This window comes from Carassius carassius, chromosome 19, assembly GCF_963082965.1.
Source record: "Carassius carassius chromosome 19, fCarCar2.1, whole genome shotgun sequence".
In the NCBI taxonomy this organism is placed as follows: domain Eukaryota; kingdom Metazoa; phylum Chordata; class Actinopteri; order Cypriniformes; family Cyprinidae; genus Carassius; species Carassius carassius.
In genome coordinates this window covers 30340629-30358920 of record NC_081773.1, presented here as the reverse complement: position 1 = coordinate 30358920, position 18292 = coordinate 30340629, and the positions used below count along the sequence as shown (strand labels likewise).

The 18292-nt window shown below is 36.5% G+C and overlaps 1 protein-coding gene across 3 annotated transcripts in view; it reads left to right on the top strand.

Annotated features, from left to right (window-relative positions):
• Window positions 1–18292, top strand: part of tanc1b (tetratricopeptide repeat, ankyrin repeat and coiled-coil containing 1b) — a 201634-nt gene that overhangs the window by 170803 nt on the left and 12539 nt on the right. For all 3 annotated transcript variants that reach the window (XR_009422458.1, XM_059500646.1, XM_059500645.1), the window contains exons 13-18: window positions 1387–1994; window positions 9523–9631; window positions 9884–10006; window positions 11984–12220; window positions 13466–13648; window positions 17786–17864. Coding sequence is in view for 2 of the 3 variants with exons in the window: in XM_059500646.1 (XP_059356629.1) it covers window positions 1387–1994; window positions 9523–9631; window positions 9884–10006; window positions 11984–12220; window positions 13466–13648; window positions 17786–17864 (1339 nt within the window). In the remaining variant the exon portion in view is untranslated. The remainder of the gene's footprint in view (window positions 1–1386; window positions 1995–9522; window positions 9632–9883; window positions 10007–11983; window positions 12221–13465; window positions 13649–17785; window positions 17865–18292) is intronic.

Genomic DNA, 18292 nt, shown 5'->3' with positions numbered 1-18292 from the left:
AACAAGGGACTCATGAACAACCATCACAAACACAAAAACTGTTGTGGATCAACCAGGTATGTGCTTCCGCATGCTTTTCATTTGGTTTGCCAGAATATTTTTCTCATCTGCTCAGATCAGGTTGGGTGTTACGTTCCCCATCTCAGATTCTCTCCACCTCATCGTGTTACTTTTGGCAGGAGAGTCTTGTAGCTCTAATAAGGAACATTGACCCTTTAAGTGAGACGGTATGACAGCTAGACAGTAATCCAGACAGGAGGAGGTGAAAAGGAAAAGGGAGTGCATTCGAGAGAGAGACAGTGTTCGTGTTGGTTGCGTTTTGACAGTTTGAAAGGTAGTGCTCGACTAGCAGAGCAGAGTCATCTAGTGTTTGATATGTGTCAGACGACAGATTGGAGAGTGTGTGTGTGTGTGTGTGTACTTATGCTAAAGCCCTCTAATGCGTTCTGCTTTAGCTGTCACTATAAGAGAGGAGAGCTAGTCTGGCACTCAATAGGACTTTGCAATGGTTTTCAGCCTTTTGAAAGTATTTGTTGTATATCTTGAGATTTATGTATTTTCTCTGAAATATTTTAAAAATGCTCATTTTTTTATATATCCAGTATGGCACTGTAGACTGGTAATTTAACATGTTTAAGCAGTAAAATACAGTAAAAACTGCTGTAGTAAAAGTAGTCAAGGCATATGTTATTTTCATCAAATGAACCCAAGGAAGATTCATAATTAATTACAATATTAATTATTAATTGCAATAGTACAATACTTATAATATTTACATACATTACTTTCAAAAGTTTGGGTTAGTAAGTATTTATTTGTTTTGAAAGAAATTAATACTTTTATTCAGGAAGGATGCACAGTTTCTACAAAAATATCAAAGCAGCACAACTGTTTTCAACATTGATAATAATCAGAAATGTTTCTTGAGCAGTAAATCAGTGTATTAGAATGATTTCTGAAGATCATGTGACACTGAAGACTGGATGTGTGATATGAGGCTCCTGCGTGATGTAAAATTAATTGTGTTTCTCTCTCTCTCTCTCTCTCTCTCTCTCTCTCATCTCTGCGGTGCTGTGTTATTGCTGCAATATAACAGGATTATTGGCCTTATTGATTTGATGTGTGTGAGTGACTGTGTTTAACCAGTCTTTCAGTTGATCTTGTGGACCTTAATAATTGTGTGTGTGTGTGTGTGTGTGTGTGATTGTAAAGAAAAAGCAAGTATTTGTCAGTGACATATCTGATCAAAAATCTTCATTGGAGAAAAATGAACTGAACCGTATTCAAAACTTCCATCAGGCAGAAAATCAACATTGTCCTCCTCAGAGAAATCTGCTGGGAAAGGTTTTGGATGCATGTCATGACATTTCCATCTCGTCTTTTCAGGAGATCACCAGTCTGCTGCCCTTCTCTAAGATCAGTCTGGATGAGTTTCCAGACAGCAAGGAGATGGGGACGGACCTGAACGCCTACATCCAGCACCGCATCAACACCAGCCAGAACATCCTCAACAACATCTCCCTCAACGGCAAAGCAGACCCCATCATTGTGGGCAAAGTCAGCTCCCACCTCATCTCCCGCAGCCAGGGCTCGTACCTGTACCTCAAACTGACCCTTGACCTCTTTGAGAAGGGTCATCTGGTCATCAAGAGCGCCGGCTACAAGGTGGTGCCCGTCTCTGTGTCAGAGCTCTACCTGCTGCAGTGCAACATGAAGTTCATGAGCAACTCTGCGTTCGAGCGCGCCGTTCCCGTTCTCAACGTGGCGCTGGCGTCCCTTCACCCCATGACGGACGAGCAGCTGTTTCAGGCGCTGAATGCTGGCAGCGAGCGAGGAGAGCTGCTGTGGGACGACTTCCAGCAGAGGATGGAGACGCTCTCGTGTTTCCTCATCAAACGCAGGGATAAGACACGGATGTTCTGCCACCCGTCCTTCAGAGAGTGGCTGGTGTGGAGAGCGGATGGAGAGAGCTCCGACTTCCTGTGTGAGCCCAGGTGAGCTTCAGTGATGTGTCTTAACAGATGCCTCAGAGAGTGGAGGAAAAAAACTGTTTTCAGCTTCTACAGTATAGTTAAGTACAGTAGTGTTGACGTTTAATATGAATAATATAAACTAATAAATCAAATAATCATAATATTTTTTATTTTTTATAATATTGGTTTAATGTAAATATGTTTGTTTCATATATTTTGATAATTTAACATAAATTATTCAAATTTATTCTAAAGTAAGCAAAAAAAAAAAAATCACATATCCATGTCATAAAATTATAATCATTTTAAATCTCTCATAAAAAGGAGATATCAGTTAATCATTTCAAAAAGATATTTTAATAATAATAATTTAATGTATTCAAAAGGCTGAAAATGTAAATATGTATGTATATATAATATGGATTATATATAATATTTCCAGCCTTTTGAATATAGTCTGTTATTATAAATGTAAAAAAATAAAATTTGAATACATTATAAATAATGTAATTATCATACATTTTTGAGAAACTATCAGTTATCTTTTTATCAAATATAAAAAAATTAAAAAAGCTTACATTTTAAAATTATTCGAGTACATTATAAATAATATAATTATAAGTAATACATTTCTTGATAAACTTTCAGTTATCTTTTTTTTATAATAATAAAAAAATTATATTTTGTTTTTTTTGCTATATATTATGTAATGATGAATTTATTAAGTATATGTCACACAACCACAAATTCATCGTTTCAAGTGAATGTAGCCACATAGATGAATCCGGTATATGCTTAAATGATTGATTGACTCTAGTTTTTCAAGTGATTGAATTAGGGGTGTGCACGGATAGTCGAACATTCGAATATTCGTTCTGCTCTAATTATTCGATAAAAAGAAATGATATTCGAATTTCGCAAAAAAAAAAAAGTTCACAATAAAACCTAATTTGGTCACTTTTTGTGATTCTCCATGGCATATTTGAAAGTGTATGCAAGCAAAAAATGACTAATGAATGAATAAGGGGCCTGTCACATATCGCGCCTAATAACGCGTGGAAAAGGCTATGCGCACCGCTTTCTCCTTCTTTCCAAAGCGCTCGGGCAGAAGCGCTCCTAAGGCTAAGCAACAATGACGCGCTCTCTCCATGAAGACGCGGAAATTTCAGCAAAGGATAAATGTATTTGCAGCACAAAAAAAATCGCTTTCAGTAGCTCTGCTACTAAATTTATTTCAAAATGGCAATCCATATACAGCTATGATCAGCTGTTCCTTCATCTTGGCTGAGCTTTCAACGTTGTTACGGGAAAGGATGAAGCTGAATGTTTAGTTCTTGTCACATGACCCGCGGTGCGCTTGTGGCATTCTGAAAAGTTGAGATGTTTTTAACTCAATGCGGTGCGGACGCGCCTGGAAAAAACGGGACCGCGATGCGCACGCGTCGCTTCCATTATGAGCGCGCATACCGCGCACCTACATTAGAAATAACAAACTTGAGCATGCAAAAGACGCGATATGTGAACGCCCCCTAAACTGCGGTCTTCTACAGTACTTCAAATATGCCGTGGATAAACACAGAAAGTGATCCCAGAACATTGTTGTGGCATCTCTCAAGCAACGAATAAACACCGCTAACTTGGAGAATGCAGTGAAAACTCCTCTTCTCGCGTCCGCCCTAGACCCTCGGCACAAACATCTCAGGTTTCTTGATGAAAACATGAGAGAAGTAAGAAAAAAAAACTTTATTGAACATTATCAGAACATTTTCCTTGATGCGAGTGGTGCGGATGCAGCCGCCACGATGAAGAAGATGCAATGCCCACTCGTCGGAAAAGGCTGAGCCAGTTCTTCAGCGATGATTACAGAGAGTCCAGCCGAGACGAGTGGGAACAGTTCTTGCTGGAGCCATGTATTCCACCAGATGAGGATCCCATTCAGTGGTGAAACCAAAACACGAAGCGCTTCACAAAACGTATTCGCTTAGCACACTGTTATTTGTCCCGCCAACGTCTGTGCCGTCAGAGCGCGTTTTCTCCGCGGCCGGCCTTATTGTTAACAGACTAAGGAGCCGACTTTCCCCCAATCATGTTTACATGCCCGTATTTCTTAACAAGAACATTTGAAACAATAGAAAAAAAGCAAAAAACATTTGCTGACAGTTTAAAAGTTAAGTGTAAGCTACATTCTGTACAATAGCCTAATTGCTGCAGGCTGCTTTACGTTTTTTCTTTTTTCACTTTTTTTTTTTTTTTGCTTTTAATCTGTACTTTTGTTTGTTTGCACGCATTGTTAAAGGTTTTCAGCTACAAAACATGATGTTTAATGTTCAAGCTTATTGTAAGCATGTTCAAAATGACGAAAACAAATGTTGCTGAAAAATAACGTCTGACTCATTAAACTTAATTTAAATAAACGAATATTCGAATATTCGTTTTTTGTGAGCTCAAACATTCGAATGTGATATTTGTGGAAAACGCCCATCCCTAGATTGAATCAGTTTGACCTGATTCTCTTGAATGAATCAAACTCTAATGCTGTTTTTGTTACTGAGGTTTAATTGAAATCCTCTATTGAAACGTCTCTGTCTTTATACTCTCGTACCCATAAGTGTGTGTGTGTGTGTGTGTGTGTGTGTGTGTGTGTGTGTGTGTGTGAGTGAGTGAGTGTGAGTGAGTGTGTGTGTGTGTGTGTGTGAGTGTGAGTGAGTGAGTGAGTGAGATGCCAGATCTGTCTTCACAGTCGACTAATGAAATATCATGATCTGCTTGAGGAGATGATGAAAGCCAGTGCTGATTTAAGAACATCCAGTGTCCTCTCATTTAATTACTTTTAAATATATTGCCAGTCCAGCTTTGATAACAGACAGAAGAAGGTGAATCTTACAAAGACCAAAAAAATCAAATAAAGGGCTTTTTTTTTTTAACTATCAAGATTTTTGCATCATTTTATTTATTTATTTGTACTTTTGCATTATATTTATCATTATTATTTTGTATTGGTTATCATTATCTTCAAATTTGCATATTATATGTATATTTATGTATGTGTGTACCGTATTTTTCGCACATGAGTATAAGTCACATCAGTCCAAAAATACGCCATGACGAGGGAAAAAACATATATAAGTCGCACTGGACTATAAGTTGCATTTATTTAGAACCAAGAACCAAGAGAAAACATTACCATCTCCAGCCGCGAGAGGGCACTCTATGTCTTCAGTGTAGACTACAGGAGAACTGAGCAGTATAGAGTGCCGTCTCGCGGCTGGAGACGGTAATGTTTTAACTTGGTTAATTTCTCTCGGTTAATTTCTCTCAGTTCATGTCAAATTAATTTTGATAAATAAGTCGCACCTGACTATAAGTCACGGACCAGCCAAACTATGAAAAAAAAGTGCGACTTATAATCCGGAAAATATGGTGTATATATATATTATTGCTGTCAAACAATTGCATCGAAAATAAAAGTTTCTGTTCTCATAATATATGTGTGTGTACTGTGGATATTTATTATGTATATATAAAGACACACACATACAGCATATATTTTTTGAATATTTATACTCATATAAATTATATCATATATAAATATATTTAATATATAAATGTACCTTTTTTTTCTAAAATATGTATATGCATGTGTGTATTTATATATACATATATTAAATATACACAGTATACACACATAATATGTAAACAACAACTTTTATTTTGGATGTGATTAATTGCAATTAATTATTTTGACAGCACTAATATATATATGTGTGTGTGTGTGTATATATACACACAGTATATACTTAATTGGACATTATACTTATTATTTACTTATTTCTAATTTGTGGGTGTGTATATAAATAATGCATAAATTATGCTGTTATTATTTATCTTTATATATAAATGACTTACTTCTCATTTTGCCCTTGGCATGTAGTGCAGCATCAAAAGTCTTCCACCCCTGTCTGTTTTGGGCCGGCTGCTGGATGGGGCCCCAAGTGTGGTTCAGGTTCTTTAGTTCTTGTTCTACATCCGGCACCAGGTCTTCTTTAGTCTGCCTCTCTCACGTTTTTCCTCTGGTGTCCAGAAAAGAGCTGTGCGGGTAATATATTTCAGATCTCTCTCCTTAGTGACCAATCCACCTCCATCTTCTTCTCATGATGATGGTTCCAATACTGCCCTGTTTACAACGAGCAAGCAGCTCGTGGACAGTAAATTCAGAATGATCCTATCTGAATCCTATCAGAATGATCCTAAAGTAAAACGGAGATCTCTTTCAGGTCAATGTCTGTCATCCTCCAGCAGTCTGAACCATATAACATGGTGGAAGCACACAGCTCTGGTACACCTTCAGTTTAGTCTTTATGTAATACTGCTGGGACCTCCAGACACTATTCAGCTTTCTATATGCATCACCTCGGATTGAACCTTAGACCTATCTGCTCAGCATATGTATTAATATGGTTTGTCTTCTCCTGAATGTGCTGTTGTGTGTGGGAGATCAAACCCAGATCGTCCACCTCACAGGTCTTGACTGGTTTTCTGTAGTTCTCTGCATCACCCAGTCAATGGCAATGTTAAAAATGAATGCCCACATCACACAGCCGTGCCTCACTCCAGTCTTGACATAAAAAAGATGGTCGCTATTTCCCATCTTACATGTAAAGCTGTTGTAGAAGCTTTTGATGAGAAGGACTAAGTAAATGGTAAAATGGTAAATGGACTGCATTTATATAGCGCTTTCAACAGACCACATGGCCATCCAAAGCGCTTTACAATTTTGCCTCACATTCACCCATTCACACTCACATTCACACACCGACTGCGGTGTCTGCCATTGAAGGCGCCATCCAGCTCGTCGTGAGCAGCTGGGGTTAGGTGTCTTGCTCAAGGACACCTCGACACTTGGTCAGGTGGAGCCGGGGATTGAACCACCAACCTTCCGGTTTGTAGACAACCTACATGAACCACTGAGCCACTGCCGCCCCGATGTCCTGTTGTATTCCATATGAGCGTAGTATGCGCCAAAGGCTGTCTCTGTGGTGGCTGTCAGAAGCTTTCTCAAAATCTACCAAGTTGATGTATAGTTGTCTCCGCCATTCTGTGCACTGTTCAATGATGATTCAGTGATCTATACAGTCTGTTCCTCTCTGGAACCTGCCTGTTCTTTTCTAAGATGTTGGTCAACTGATTTTCATTAGGATTTCTTACATGGTATGGACATAAGCGTTATTCCACGTCACTTATTGCTAAGTGCACCTTTCTTGGGGATCCTCTCAATGATGTCTTCTGACCAGTCTGTTGGGATCTCTTTTTCTTTCCATGTAGCTGTAAAGAGTGGGAGAAGCATCTTGGATGTAAGCTCTGGATCTGCCTTGAACAGTTCTGCATTTATATTGTCCTGTCCTGTTTTTACGGGACATTATGGTTTCCATAATTTATTCCTTCCATTTTTGTCTTTGATTAATGTTTGCCACAGATCACCTTGGTTATTTTATATACTTTTTCTTGTTCTCTCCTGCTTCTAGCTTCTTCAGTGATCGCTCTTTGATCCGATCTTGCCAGTCTCATCACTTCTCTATTTACTTGTCGTAGTTCAGCTTATATCTCTCTTTCAGTCTCTCTGATTGAGCATCTTCTTCAGTTTTCTCCTGGTATTGATGGCCTGCAAGGTGTCTGTTGGGATCCATTATTTTCTTTCCTTTGGAACCCAAGCATGCTTCGCTGGTCTAGAGATACACTGCTTTGATATGTTTCCACCTGGTGTTAACATCTTGTTGTTCCATTAGGAGAGTAACAGGTCATGTTCTGAATCTCTCTGTAAGGAAAGAGCGTCCCTCCAATGATGAGATCTATCAGTCCTCCCCATTTTCATTCATGGTACCGCAGCCCTCTCTTCCCATGGCTATTTCATAGTTTTGATTGTAATTTCCAATTTTTGCATTCATGTCTCCCATCGCAACCTTCATGCCATGTCTTGGTGTTTCCTTCAACACAGCTTTTAGCTGCTCATGAAATTTGTCTTTTACATCTTTATCGCTGTCGTTTAATACTGATAGTCGTGTTAATTTGCTTCCCTCTCAGTCTGATCTTAATGAGTCTGTCATTAACAGGTTTCCACTATATCAAACATTTCTCTATAACTTTCTTAAAGATAATGGCTACTCCTTCAAAGTGCTGATTGTCATCTCTTCCGGAGTATAACACCGTTCCTCCTGTACTGCTTCTCAGTTTTCCTGATCCTAACCCTAGCTCCCAGGATATGTCAGTTATTACATCTACTTTCTGATGTTACTTAAGCCAGCTCACCTCTGTCATACATTGTCCTCCCATTCCAAAATCCTATTTTTGTCTTGGTTTTGGTGCTCAGGACATCCACCAGGTCTTCTGGCATTAACTCCAGTATCCAATCCCCAACCAGGAGGGTCAATGAGCCCTCTTAGTCTGATCTCTAACCTTTGACCTGTCTGACATGGCTCTGGGTCATTGAGACACACAAGGCCCCAAACCATGACAACGTAGTGATCTTTACAGGGGATATATAAATTACACATGTATATAATATATTTTTTCAATAGGCTGATGTCTAAATAATTAATAAATGATGCTGTTATAATTTATTAATATATAAATGACAAATATACATATTAAAATAAGTAACTTTTTTGCTTGTTTATGTTTGCTCTATGTATTTGTTTATGTGTCTGAACCCTCTCCCGGTTCATACTAGAAAAGTTGGCTCTGAAAAAGAGGGACTTCTAAAAGGTTCCCTGCCTTGTTATTCGGCTGCTGAGAGAGAGAAAAGAAAGGCGACAGAATGAGTTTAATGTAGAGGAGATGCAGCGCTGATCAAAGCCAGCTGCATTCATGCATGGCCTTTTAATGAAGCTCGGTTAATTAACACCAGCGACAGCCTATTCCACCCTTCTGTGTTTTACAGGGGCGCTGTTACTGACAGACCAAACTCTGGACTCTTTCACAGCCTTGCATCAACTACATTACACAGAGCTTTTAGTCAGAGATTTACCTCACGAGAAGCTCGTTTCATCTCAGAGATTAGAAGATTTGACCTTTAATTACATGCAATTGATCCTTCGTTAAAAGTGTGGAACAAATCTGAATTTATAAAGGCAGAAATTGCCATGAAAAGTGAACCAAACACTTATTTTCACTGCATGTTTAATTCGGCCAGTGGCATCCACTTAAGCCAGGAAATAAAAAGTGATATTTTCCTTTTTTTTTAATAATCTAATTGTAATCTCAGTGGTTTTGACAGTCCAATCAAATAAATCAAGGACCTGATGTTTAAAAACACGCCTTTCCGATTCACCCTTCACCCATCGAGAACATGAATGAGAATAATAGATTCAATTGCTATAAATACTGTGTGATGAACTGCAAGAGTGAGCAGAAAATAAAAGCAGGATTAAGTTTGTGCAGGGTTAAGGCAGATGACATGAAGGAAGGAGGGTTTTAACAGCTGGATCTGGCAATCATTGTGTTTCTCAGTGCTGTTTCTCATCTTCTTCCTTCATAAATGCACGGTTCTCTGCAGGAGTGGACATGCACTGATGGCCTTCATGTTGTCGAGGCAGGAGGGGAAGTTAAACAGACAGCAGACTATGGAGTTGGGACACCACATCCTGAAAGCACACATCTTCAAGGTACCTGATGCATCCATCTATCCATCTGTTAAAAAGTTGTTGGCTGCCTTATTTTTTGTTTTCAGTTATTAAATCAAAGAGATTTTATCTAGGCATGTCCTGTTGCATTTTTAAATGCACGTTAAACTGAAAAAATTAATTGCCTGCATTAAGCTTATTTTGACACCACTGAAATATACACATCTGTATTAATGATTTTTACATTTATGATGTAATATTGGAAATACTGTATTCATGTGTGCTCATTTGAAGGGTCTGAGTAAGAAGACCGGTGTGTCGTCCAGTGTTCTTCAAGCCTTATGGATCAGCTGTAGTACTGATGGTCTTTCAGCTGCTTTGGCTTCCCTTAGAAACCTCTACACACCCAATGTCAAGGTCAGCACATAGTCTCGCTTCCAGATGTTTTCCCCCATTACTTTTAGACTGTCTGTAGCTGTCTTCCTCATATAATACCTGCTGCTGATGTGTAACTGTATCAACACTGATGACTCATAGAGAACCAATTAGAATGTAGAGTTTTTCTCTGACCTTTGACCCCTACGATGAGTCCTGCTCCCTGTTGAATGACATTACAGCTCCCTGTGCAAGCGTTTATAATGAGATGTCATCATTAGGACTGCGTTCAGACACATCACTTCTTTTACTCATTAATATGTGTATATAATAGACCTGAAAGGATTTTGGTGACTTCCTGTATTTAATGAACAGGGAATGACCCGGGCGCTGATTAGTTTGATGGCAGCAGGTTTCGAGACTCATTACTGTAATCCAAAACAGTGTCATGATTATGTCTGTGTTGATCAAACTTTCAAATCCACTGTTAATTGTCAGATTAGTGCTGCATGTCTTTACTCCATCGAATGATCTGAAGATTATAAAAAGATGAAGCTGATGAGAAGCCTTGGCATTTTAAGTAATTATCAAACTCTTTTAGATTCGGTGTTAATTAATCATCTAAAGGTCATTTAAAGAGAAAAGCCGTCCAGATGATTGCTCTGAGCTGGACTTGTGTAATACAGCAATGAAACAATTGAATTGAGCAAATGAAGCAAAAACACATTACTCATATTGACAAATGCACTGAACACTCTCTGGTTTTCTTTATCCTCTTTTTTTGCATCCATCCAGATCAGATTTAACCATTACATTAACAGAAAACAAATTAATAAATAATACATGTATTTATTTCACTCCAAAATCAACACTAAAAAGAAATAAAAAAAATAAGAAAAAAAACACCAGAAAATGAACAAATATAAACATGCATATATTTATTTGCATTTCACTTCAAAATCAACAGAAAAAGTTGAAAACGAATAAATAAATATTTGTTTGTTTGTTTAGAATTTCAGTTTCAAATCAGAACTGCACTAATTTTTCCCACGTTTTGAGTTTTAAACGAATAAATTTAAACTTTATAAATTTAAAGCAGTTACAGTGTTGTTTTTGCTACATGTTAAAAGTATTTGTGGTTCTGTATCACTTTTATTTGGAATTTTGGAGAGAAAAAATTGCTTAAATGTCATAACTTAAAAAATCTAAAATAGTTCAAATTTTTAGTGCAGTATATCGTTAATTTATATAAAATTATATATAACATAGTAAAACCCTCTACTGCCACAAACAGTACATTTTGTTAAATCCCTCCAGGGCTATTAACCTTTGGACTAATTATTTTCTCTCCTCATATTGTGTTGATTAAACATGGTGTTTCACTTTCTGCTAACTTACTTTATACAAAGAGTTAACAGTTTTCTCTCTTCGTCCTTGAACTCTTTAAACAGTTTTTCAGTGACTGTTCATCGAGTTTGGTCCTGTAATTGCTGCATGCAGCTGTATTTTGTATTTATCTTTGGCCTCTTCTTTCTCTCTCTCTCTCTCTCTCTATCTCTCTCTCTCTCTATCTCTCTCTCTCTTCCTCAAGGTGGTATCTAAACATTCTCATGTGGTTTTGCTAAATAAAACAAATGTAATTTCCAGGCGCTCTGGGGCCGTGCAGCCGCTGCTGATTAAACGTTTGTTATTCATTCCCTTATCAAAAGCAGAATCCAGGCTGATTAATGACTGGGACACAATGTGCCGCCGCGCGCCGGAGCACTTAATGAACCCGTGAATCGTAATCAGCATGCTTTACCAATCAGCAGTTTGTTCATTGTGAACTTTAAACACAGGATGAGGCATTGTTTTACAAAGAAAGACACAATGTGAGGGCTGGAGGAAGATATCACTCTCTATCATTCTGGATTTTAGGGATTTTGTTTTTGTGGATGATGTCTCTTGTTCTTGATTCAGACTCGGTTTGAGCTCTCTAGCATCATTTGTCAGTTTCTGAACGGTCTGGTTTGTCTTTAGGTGAGCCGTCTGCTGATGCTGGGTGGAGCCAATGTCAACTATCGTACGGAGGTGTTGAACAACGCCCCGGTCCTCTGCGTCCAGGCTCACCTGGGCCATCAGGAAATGGTCAGCCTGCTGCTGGAGTTCGGAGCAAACGTGGATGTGATTTCAGAGAACGGCATGAGCTCCTTGTGTTACTCAGCGGCCGCTGGTCATCTGGGGCTGGTCAGTCTTCTCTGTAAGAGAGGAGCCACGGTCAGTGCAGATATAGAGGTTTATTTATTCACTTCAGATGCCCTTTTCAGGATTCTTTGAGTAAAAAGTATTTAAATATTTTGTAAATATAGACACTACCATTCAAAAGTTTGTGGTCAGTACTTGTTTTTTTTCTTTCCTTCTTTTTTTTGTAGAATTAAGAGTATTTTACATTGATAAAAAAAAAACAGATTTCTATTTTGAATAAATGCTGTTTATTCATCAAAGAATCCTGAAAAAATGTCACAAATTCCCATATAAATAAAAAATATATATTAAGCAGCACATCTGTTTCTAACATTGATCATTAATATTATTAGAATGATTTCTGAAGGTCATGTGACACTGAAGACTGAAAATACAGGTGCGCATCACAGAAATAAATTATATTTTAACAGATATTCAAATAAAAAACAGCTATTTTAAAATGAAACTTTTTTTTCACAATTTTTCTGTATTTTTAATCAAATAAATGCAGCCTTGATGAGCAGAAAAGGCTTGAAAAACTTAAAAATTCTAATGGTACATACATTTGTATTTATAATATATTTGTACTTAAACTCATTTATAAATATAATTACAAATATATTTAATTTAAGAGCGTTTTGTATGATTCATTTTTGTATGATTATTAAACTATCATTTAAAATGTCAACATAAAGTGTCATTAAAAATCCATTTTACTTTTTGAGTGAAACAAGATCTTTTAACAAAAGAAAATGTTGGACAGGACTTTATTTTTTCTACTCAACTGCTTGAAAATGCAAATGTTGCATTGGAAATAATATGCACCAATGAAACATCGACACTAACGTGTAAAAAGCAATGTTATTTTATTTTTGTTAATATTATGAATTAGATTTTACTTTTACATTTCCTGTATTCACTTTATTTGGCGATAAAATTCAAGTAATTTCAGTCTTTTTTGAAATTTATATAATTTGTCTGTATAGTTTTTATTAAAAATCATTAGTTTTAGTTCGCTTTAGTACTTCATGTTACACTAAATGAAAAATAGAAAAGGTGCTTTGGCAGCTAGCTGAAATAAAATAAAATATTATTTTATTTCAATTAATGTACATATGTTTTAATGGTTTTGGTTTTAGGTTAACAATAATAACCCTGGTATTAAGAAAGTAGAGTTCAGTCTTTCAATAAATTAACCTAAGACTAATATTTGAGATGTCTAGATTTGCGTGCATAATGATTAATTTACTCTGTGTTAATGTTGTGGTTTGTGGTCAGGTGGATCATGTGGACAAGAGCGGCCAGTGTGCGCTGGTGCATGCAGCCCTGCGGGGTCATTCAGAGGTCATCGAGTGTCTGCTGGAGCTGAGCTGGAGCACTGAGGGTCAACAGGACCTGAGTCTGAAGAACAAAGCCCTGCAGCAGGGGCTCATCGCCGCCTGCAGTATGGGACACATTCATGTGAGCTCACACACACTTTTCTATTATGGTGCAATAATTACAGGGCCATTTTGAACTTTTATGAGGGCAAATTGTTTTTCTTACCACCTAAAACATGTAGTGTGTCACAAATTTGTCAAATGCTTCCGTTGAGTACGTTAATAATAAATAAGCTGAATGAAAAGCATCTGTTACTTATAAAATCAAATCAGCATCACATACAAAAGCAGCTGTAAATAATGCACAAGAGTACAGTTTAGTATGAATCAGGCTTCGTACGGGTGCTTGAAATCCTTGAAAATGCTTGAATTTTAATGCATTGTTTTCAAAACTTAAAAAATTCTTGGATTTTGGATAAAGTGCTTGAAAATGCAGTTCCATTGGCTTCATAGTAATTTGCTTTCTTACTGAATAGTTTTTTATTTTTTACATAACATAAAGTTTCAAAGTGGCTCAGGCTGTTGTGTGCAAACTTTTTTTTCCTACTACAACCCAAACTAATAAGAATGACAGCATTAAAAGGTATAATTGCTGCTTTCTGCTGTGCAAATTTTGCTTGTGATGAAAATAACTCAGTTATTTGATCTGCAGATCAATGTATTTCTTACCGATTTCTGCTCATTCAAAATCAGTTACAGATAAAGTAGCACTGTAAGATTAAATTTGTTTGAATGCATTATTGTGAAAGCGATTGCGTGTGAATGTGCTGTATCTGTTTAAATCATGCTTTAAACTGAAAATATTCAGTAAAAGGAATAGACAAATGGCTTGAAAATGACAAATTATTGGTAAAATGAGAACTAAATACTTGAGTAGTCTCTTGCTAAGTCTGTTTTTATGTATTTTTTCATGGAAGATTCTGCGCTTTCGTTTAAACGAAATCTTTAAGACTGTCGCAATTTAAAGTGAAAAAGAATGAAAAGTGTTTATCGTGGCATATACCTTTAAGATCTGCTCACAATCCATACAAGTTTCTGCTCACAAATTTATTTATGCAGGTCTTTTCCCCAGCGTTAGGGTTAGGTTAATAGGCATTATAACAAATCACACATTGAGCTCACTAAACATATTCTGTACTCTCGAATAATGTCATCATTAACAGCAGAAATTATGTAAACAAAAGAAATTCATTTTGCGGTGTAGACAGCGAGATTCAGTGAAATCATCAGTCAATAATCAGAAATGTTTGTTGCTCGTTTTCTGTATGTTTTAATCACGAATTGAATTACCAACTTGTTTTCATGTTACTAAAATGACCAATTTGAAGAATGTCATGAATATGATGTGTCGTTTCCCCCAAACAAAAACTTTATTGTCATTGTCACTTCAAGTTTAAGGACATTCAAATGAACGACCTTCATATAAATGGTTTTGTACCGTTCCAAATGCGCCACCTGCTGGCAATTTGCTGATTTTGTTTCGAACAATGCAAAATTTCTAATGTGCCTACAAAAATCCAAACGATTTACAAAGAGAGGTGTGTGTGTGTGTGCGCGCTTTAAATTAAGATAATTTATACTTTTGTGTGTGGGTGTTTTATCTTAAGAAAAACGTAACTTAAAATAGCTACTTCTGACTTTAATGGCTGAAATGTGAGGTTTATCATTATAGAAAAGTTTAGTTACTTGTAAATAACCTGTAAATCATGTTGTTGTTTTTACAGTCATTTTATATGTTACTGTAACGGCCTCGGTTAGGGTATATGAAGGACGACTCACGAGATGACTTCTTTTTCACAATTTATTGGCTCCTGTAGAACACAATGCACATTAATTGCCTTCTGGACTCCTCTTACTGTACTTCTGCTTCCCTCAGCAGTGCAAAACGAGACTGAGCCACTTCATTCACCAGAATAATCTACATCATGTATTTAGAATACATTACTTTAACATTACATGAGGTATTTTGCTCAGTGTGCACATTACTCACAGAAAATCATTAACTAAGTCCAGAAAATATTAAGCATAAAATGCAACAAATCCATAAACACAGTACATATGTTTCCTTAAAGAAAATAGCATAACAGCAACACTTAGTGGGCTGAATAAAAAGTGTGTGGTAACAGAGACAACGAAAATTACATTAATAAACAAAAGAAAAACGCATACCTGTAGAACACAATGCACATTAATTGCCTTCTGGACTCTTCTTACTGTACTTCTGCTTCCTAAACATACAAAAATACAGCGTTTACTCTACACAAAAGGAGCGCTGAAATCTCCGACGAGCTACATTGTTCACATGAGAAGGCCCGCCTGCCGTGGTAAAATGCGGCTAGAAACTGAATATGAAAACACTGCTAATAATTATTTTAGCGGTCAAACTAACACAAAACTGCTACATCGCATTATTGTATTAACATCAGACAATGTGCATTGAAAGTTATAACTTAAATGATTCAATTTCCAAAGAAAACAGTACATTAGCCTAGCAGCACATTTCTTCACAGCTTACCCTCAGCAGTGCAAAACGAGACTGAGGGAGTGCGAGCACTACGGAAGCTTAGGAGGTACAGAAGGGATAGTGTGCAGATAGGGTAATTTCCACAGGAAACATTCGCAAAAATAACTCAAAGAGATAAAATTCACAGATATTCAATAAAATCATTAAATGATAAATGAAATTCACAGATACTTATTTTGAGAATAAGAATTATTAAAGTGCATTTTTAACTCCGTTACATTACCATAGACATTGCTCATACAGTATTCATTTTGTTTGTGCAGGTATTAAAAAGCCTTAAATTTTATTTTGAAAAATTTATTTATTAATTTGATAATTCATATACTTTATGCTGGTTATTTTAGGCAAAATATTATGTGCAATCCAGACGGGTGGCTTGATATTAGCACAGTAACATCTAGACCAATAAACTCAAAAACATGTATGTAAACGTAATTTACCACAGTTGTAAAGTGCTGGAAAATCTTTAAAAGGTGCCTTAAAACTGCTTGAAAAGAGCTTGAATTATACTTTGGAAAAGGTGTAAGAACCCTGATGAATGTAGAGTACTGTACTGACAGATTTGTTTTAGTCAATTTTTGGGAAGCTGTTCTTCTTCACATACAGTCAGTGTTTCAGAGCTGATTTCAGTTTTTTTTTATTCTTTTTTTTTTACTTTAACTGTCTGAGAGTAGCATGTGTGAAAACAACCACACTATTATTAAATTCGATATATGATGAAATATGTCAAATAGACATCTCCATCACCATCGATGTCATCCTGGTCCTATTGCATCCTCATGGCTCACATTTATGCACACATATAAGTTTATGTGGATGTATGTGCAGTGAACTCAAGACTCAGACCTTGAAGTATAATAAATCTTATAGATGTTGTGAGGATGCGGTTGCCATGGGAGAACAGCCATAGCAACACGCCGGTCTGTAAGGTCAAGCTGTTAGAGCCGATGAAGAAGCAGAGGGAAAAAGCTCTTGTGGTTTGTTTAGTCTTGATTTGGTTCCAGCACCAACGCTTCAGTCTGAACTTATTCATTCAACTTCCTGTTGATCAACCCAGATAGTCGAGAGTTATTGTTAATCTTGGGTGAAATGAGAAAATGAACCAGCCGTGAAACTGTTCGTTTTATTAAATATATTTCTTTGTCATTTTTTCCCCTTGTTTTTGTACCCAGCATTAATGTTTTTATTTTAAATCACTTTAGCAACAGTCGTGTTATTTTAGAAACATTGATATACTGTTATACTTTTTAGTAATATTTTACATTTTTATATTATCTGTTTTCTATCATTTTAGTTTTAATATGTATTTTGTTGTTTTGTCACTTTTATTTGTGTTTTTATCATTTTAATTTTTTTTTATTAATTTATTATCTATTTAATTTTTTTATGTTGTGTGTATTGATTAAAAATGTGAAATGTTACCTTGGCAAACAGATGAAATAAAATTAAAAAATGTTATATTAAATTTAGCAACTTTATTAAAGTACAACTAACCCAAATGTTTTTTATGGTTTAGTTTTAGTTAAATATAACTCAGACTCCCATTCTTATAATCAGTTTTAATCATGTAACATATTCCTCATTAAATGCCCAGCCACTGGAGGTCAGACCCTGGTTTCATCCGTGTAGCATTCTTCACTTGATCTTCTGTTCTAGTATTGTTTGAGTGATGTGAGCTGGTGTTTTGGTGTTCAGGTGCTGGAAGGCTTGTTGGCGTTGAATAATGAACTGGAGGTGCAGATGGATGCCCACGACACACTGTGGGGCGAAACAGGTACGTTCAGTCCTTCATGTCTTGTTTTATCTCTCGTCTGTCTCACCGTGTCATGATTTCTCTTTCTGTTTTTATTGCCTTTTTTCCCTGTCATAAAAGCTTAAATACTCCAAATGAATCCTGTTAAAACTATTTTAAAATAAGACGTTGCATGATAGTGGGTAGTGTCAAATATCAAATTACAGATTGTATTTTTCAGACTTTTTTTTTTAATTACAATTTTAAGGTCAGACGTGGGCGTTCTTCTCATTTAATTACACAGCTCTGCATCCAGTGTGACCTTCGCTGGCTTTAAGTGCCGCTGTAAAGAAAGAGAAACTGCTGTATTGTATGTATTGTGAGATAGAGGGAGAAATGAAGTGAATTATCCAGAAGAGACTGACTCTTCAAAACAAACTGTGCATTTCAGAGAAAGATAAATGCAAGAC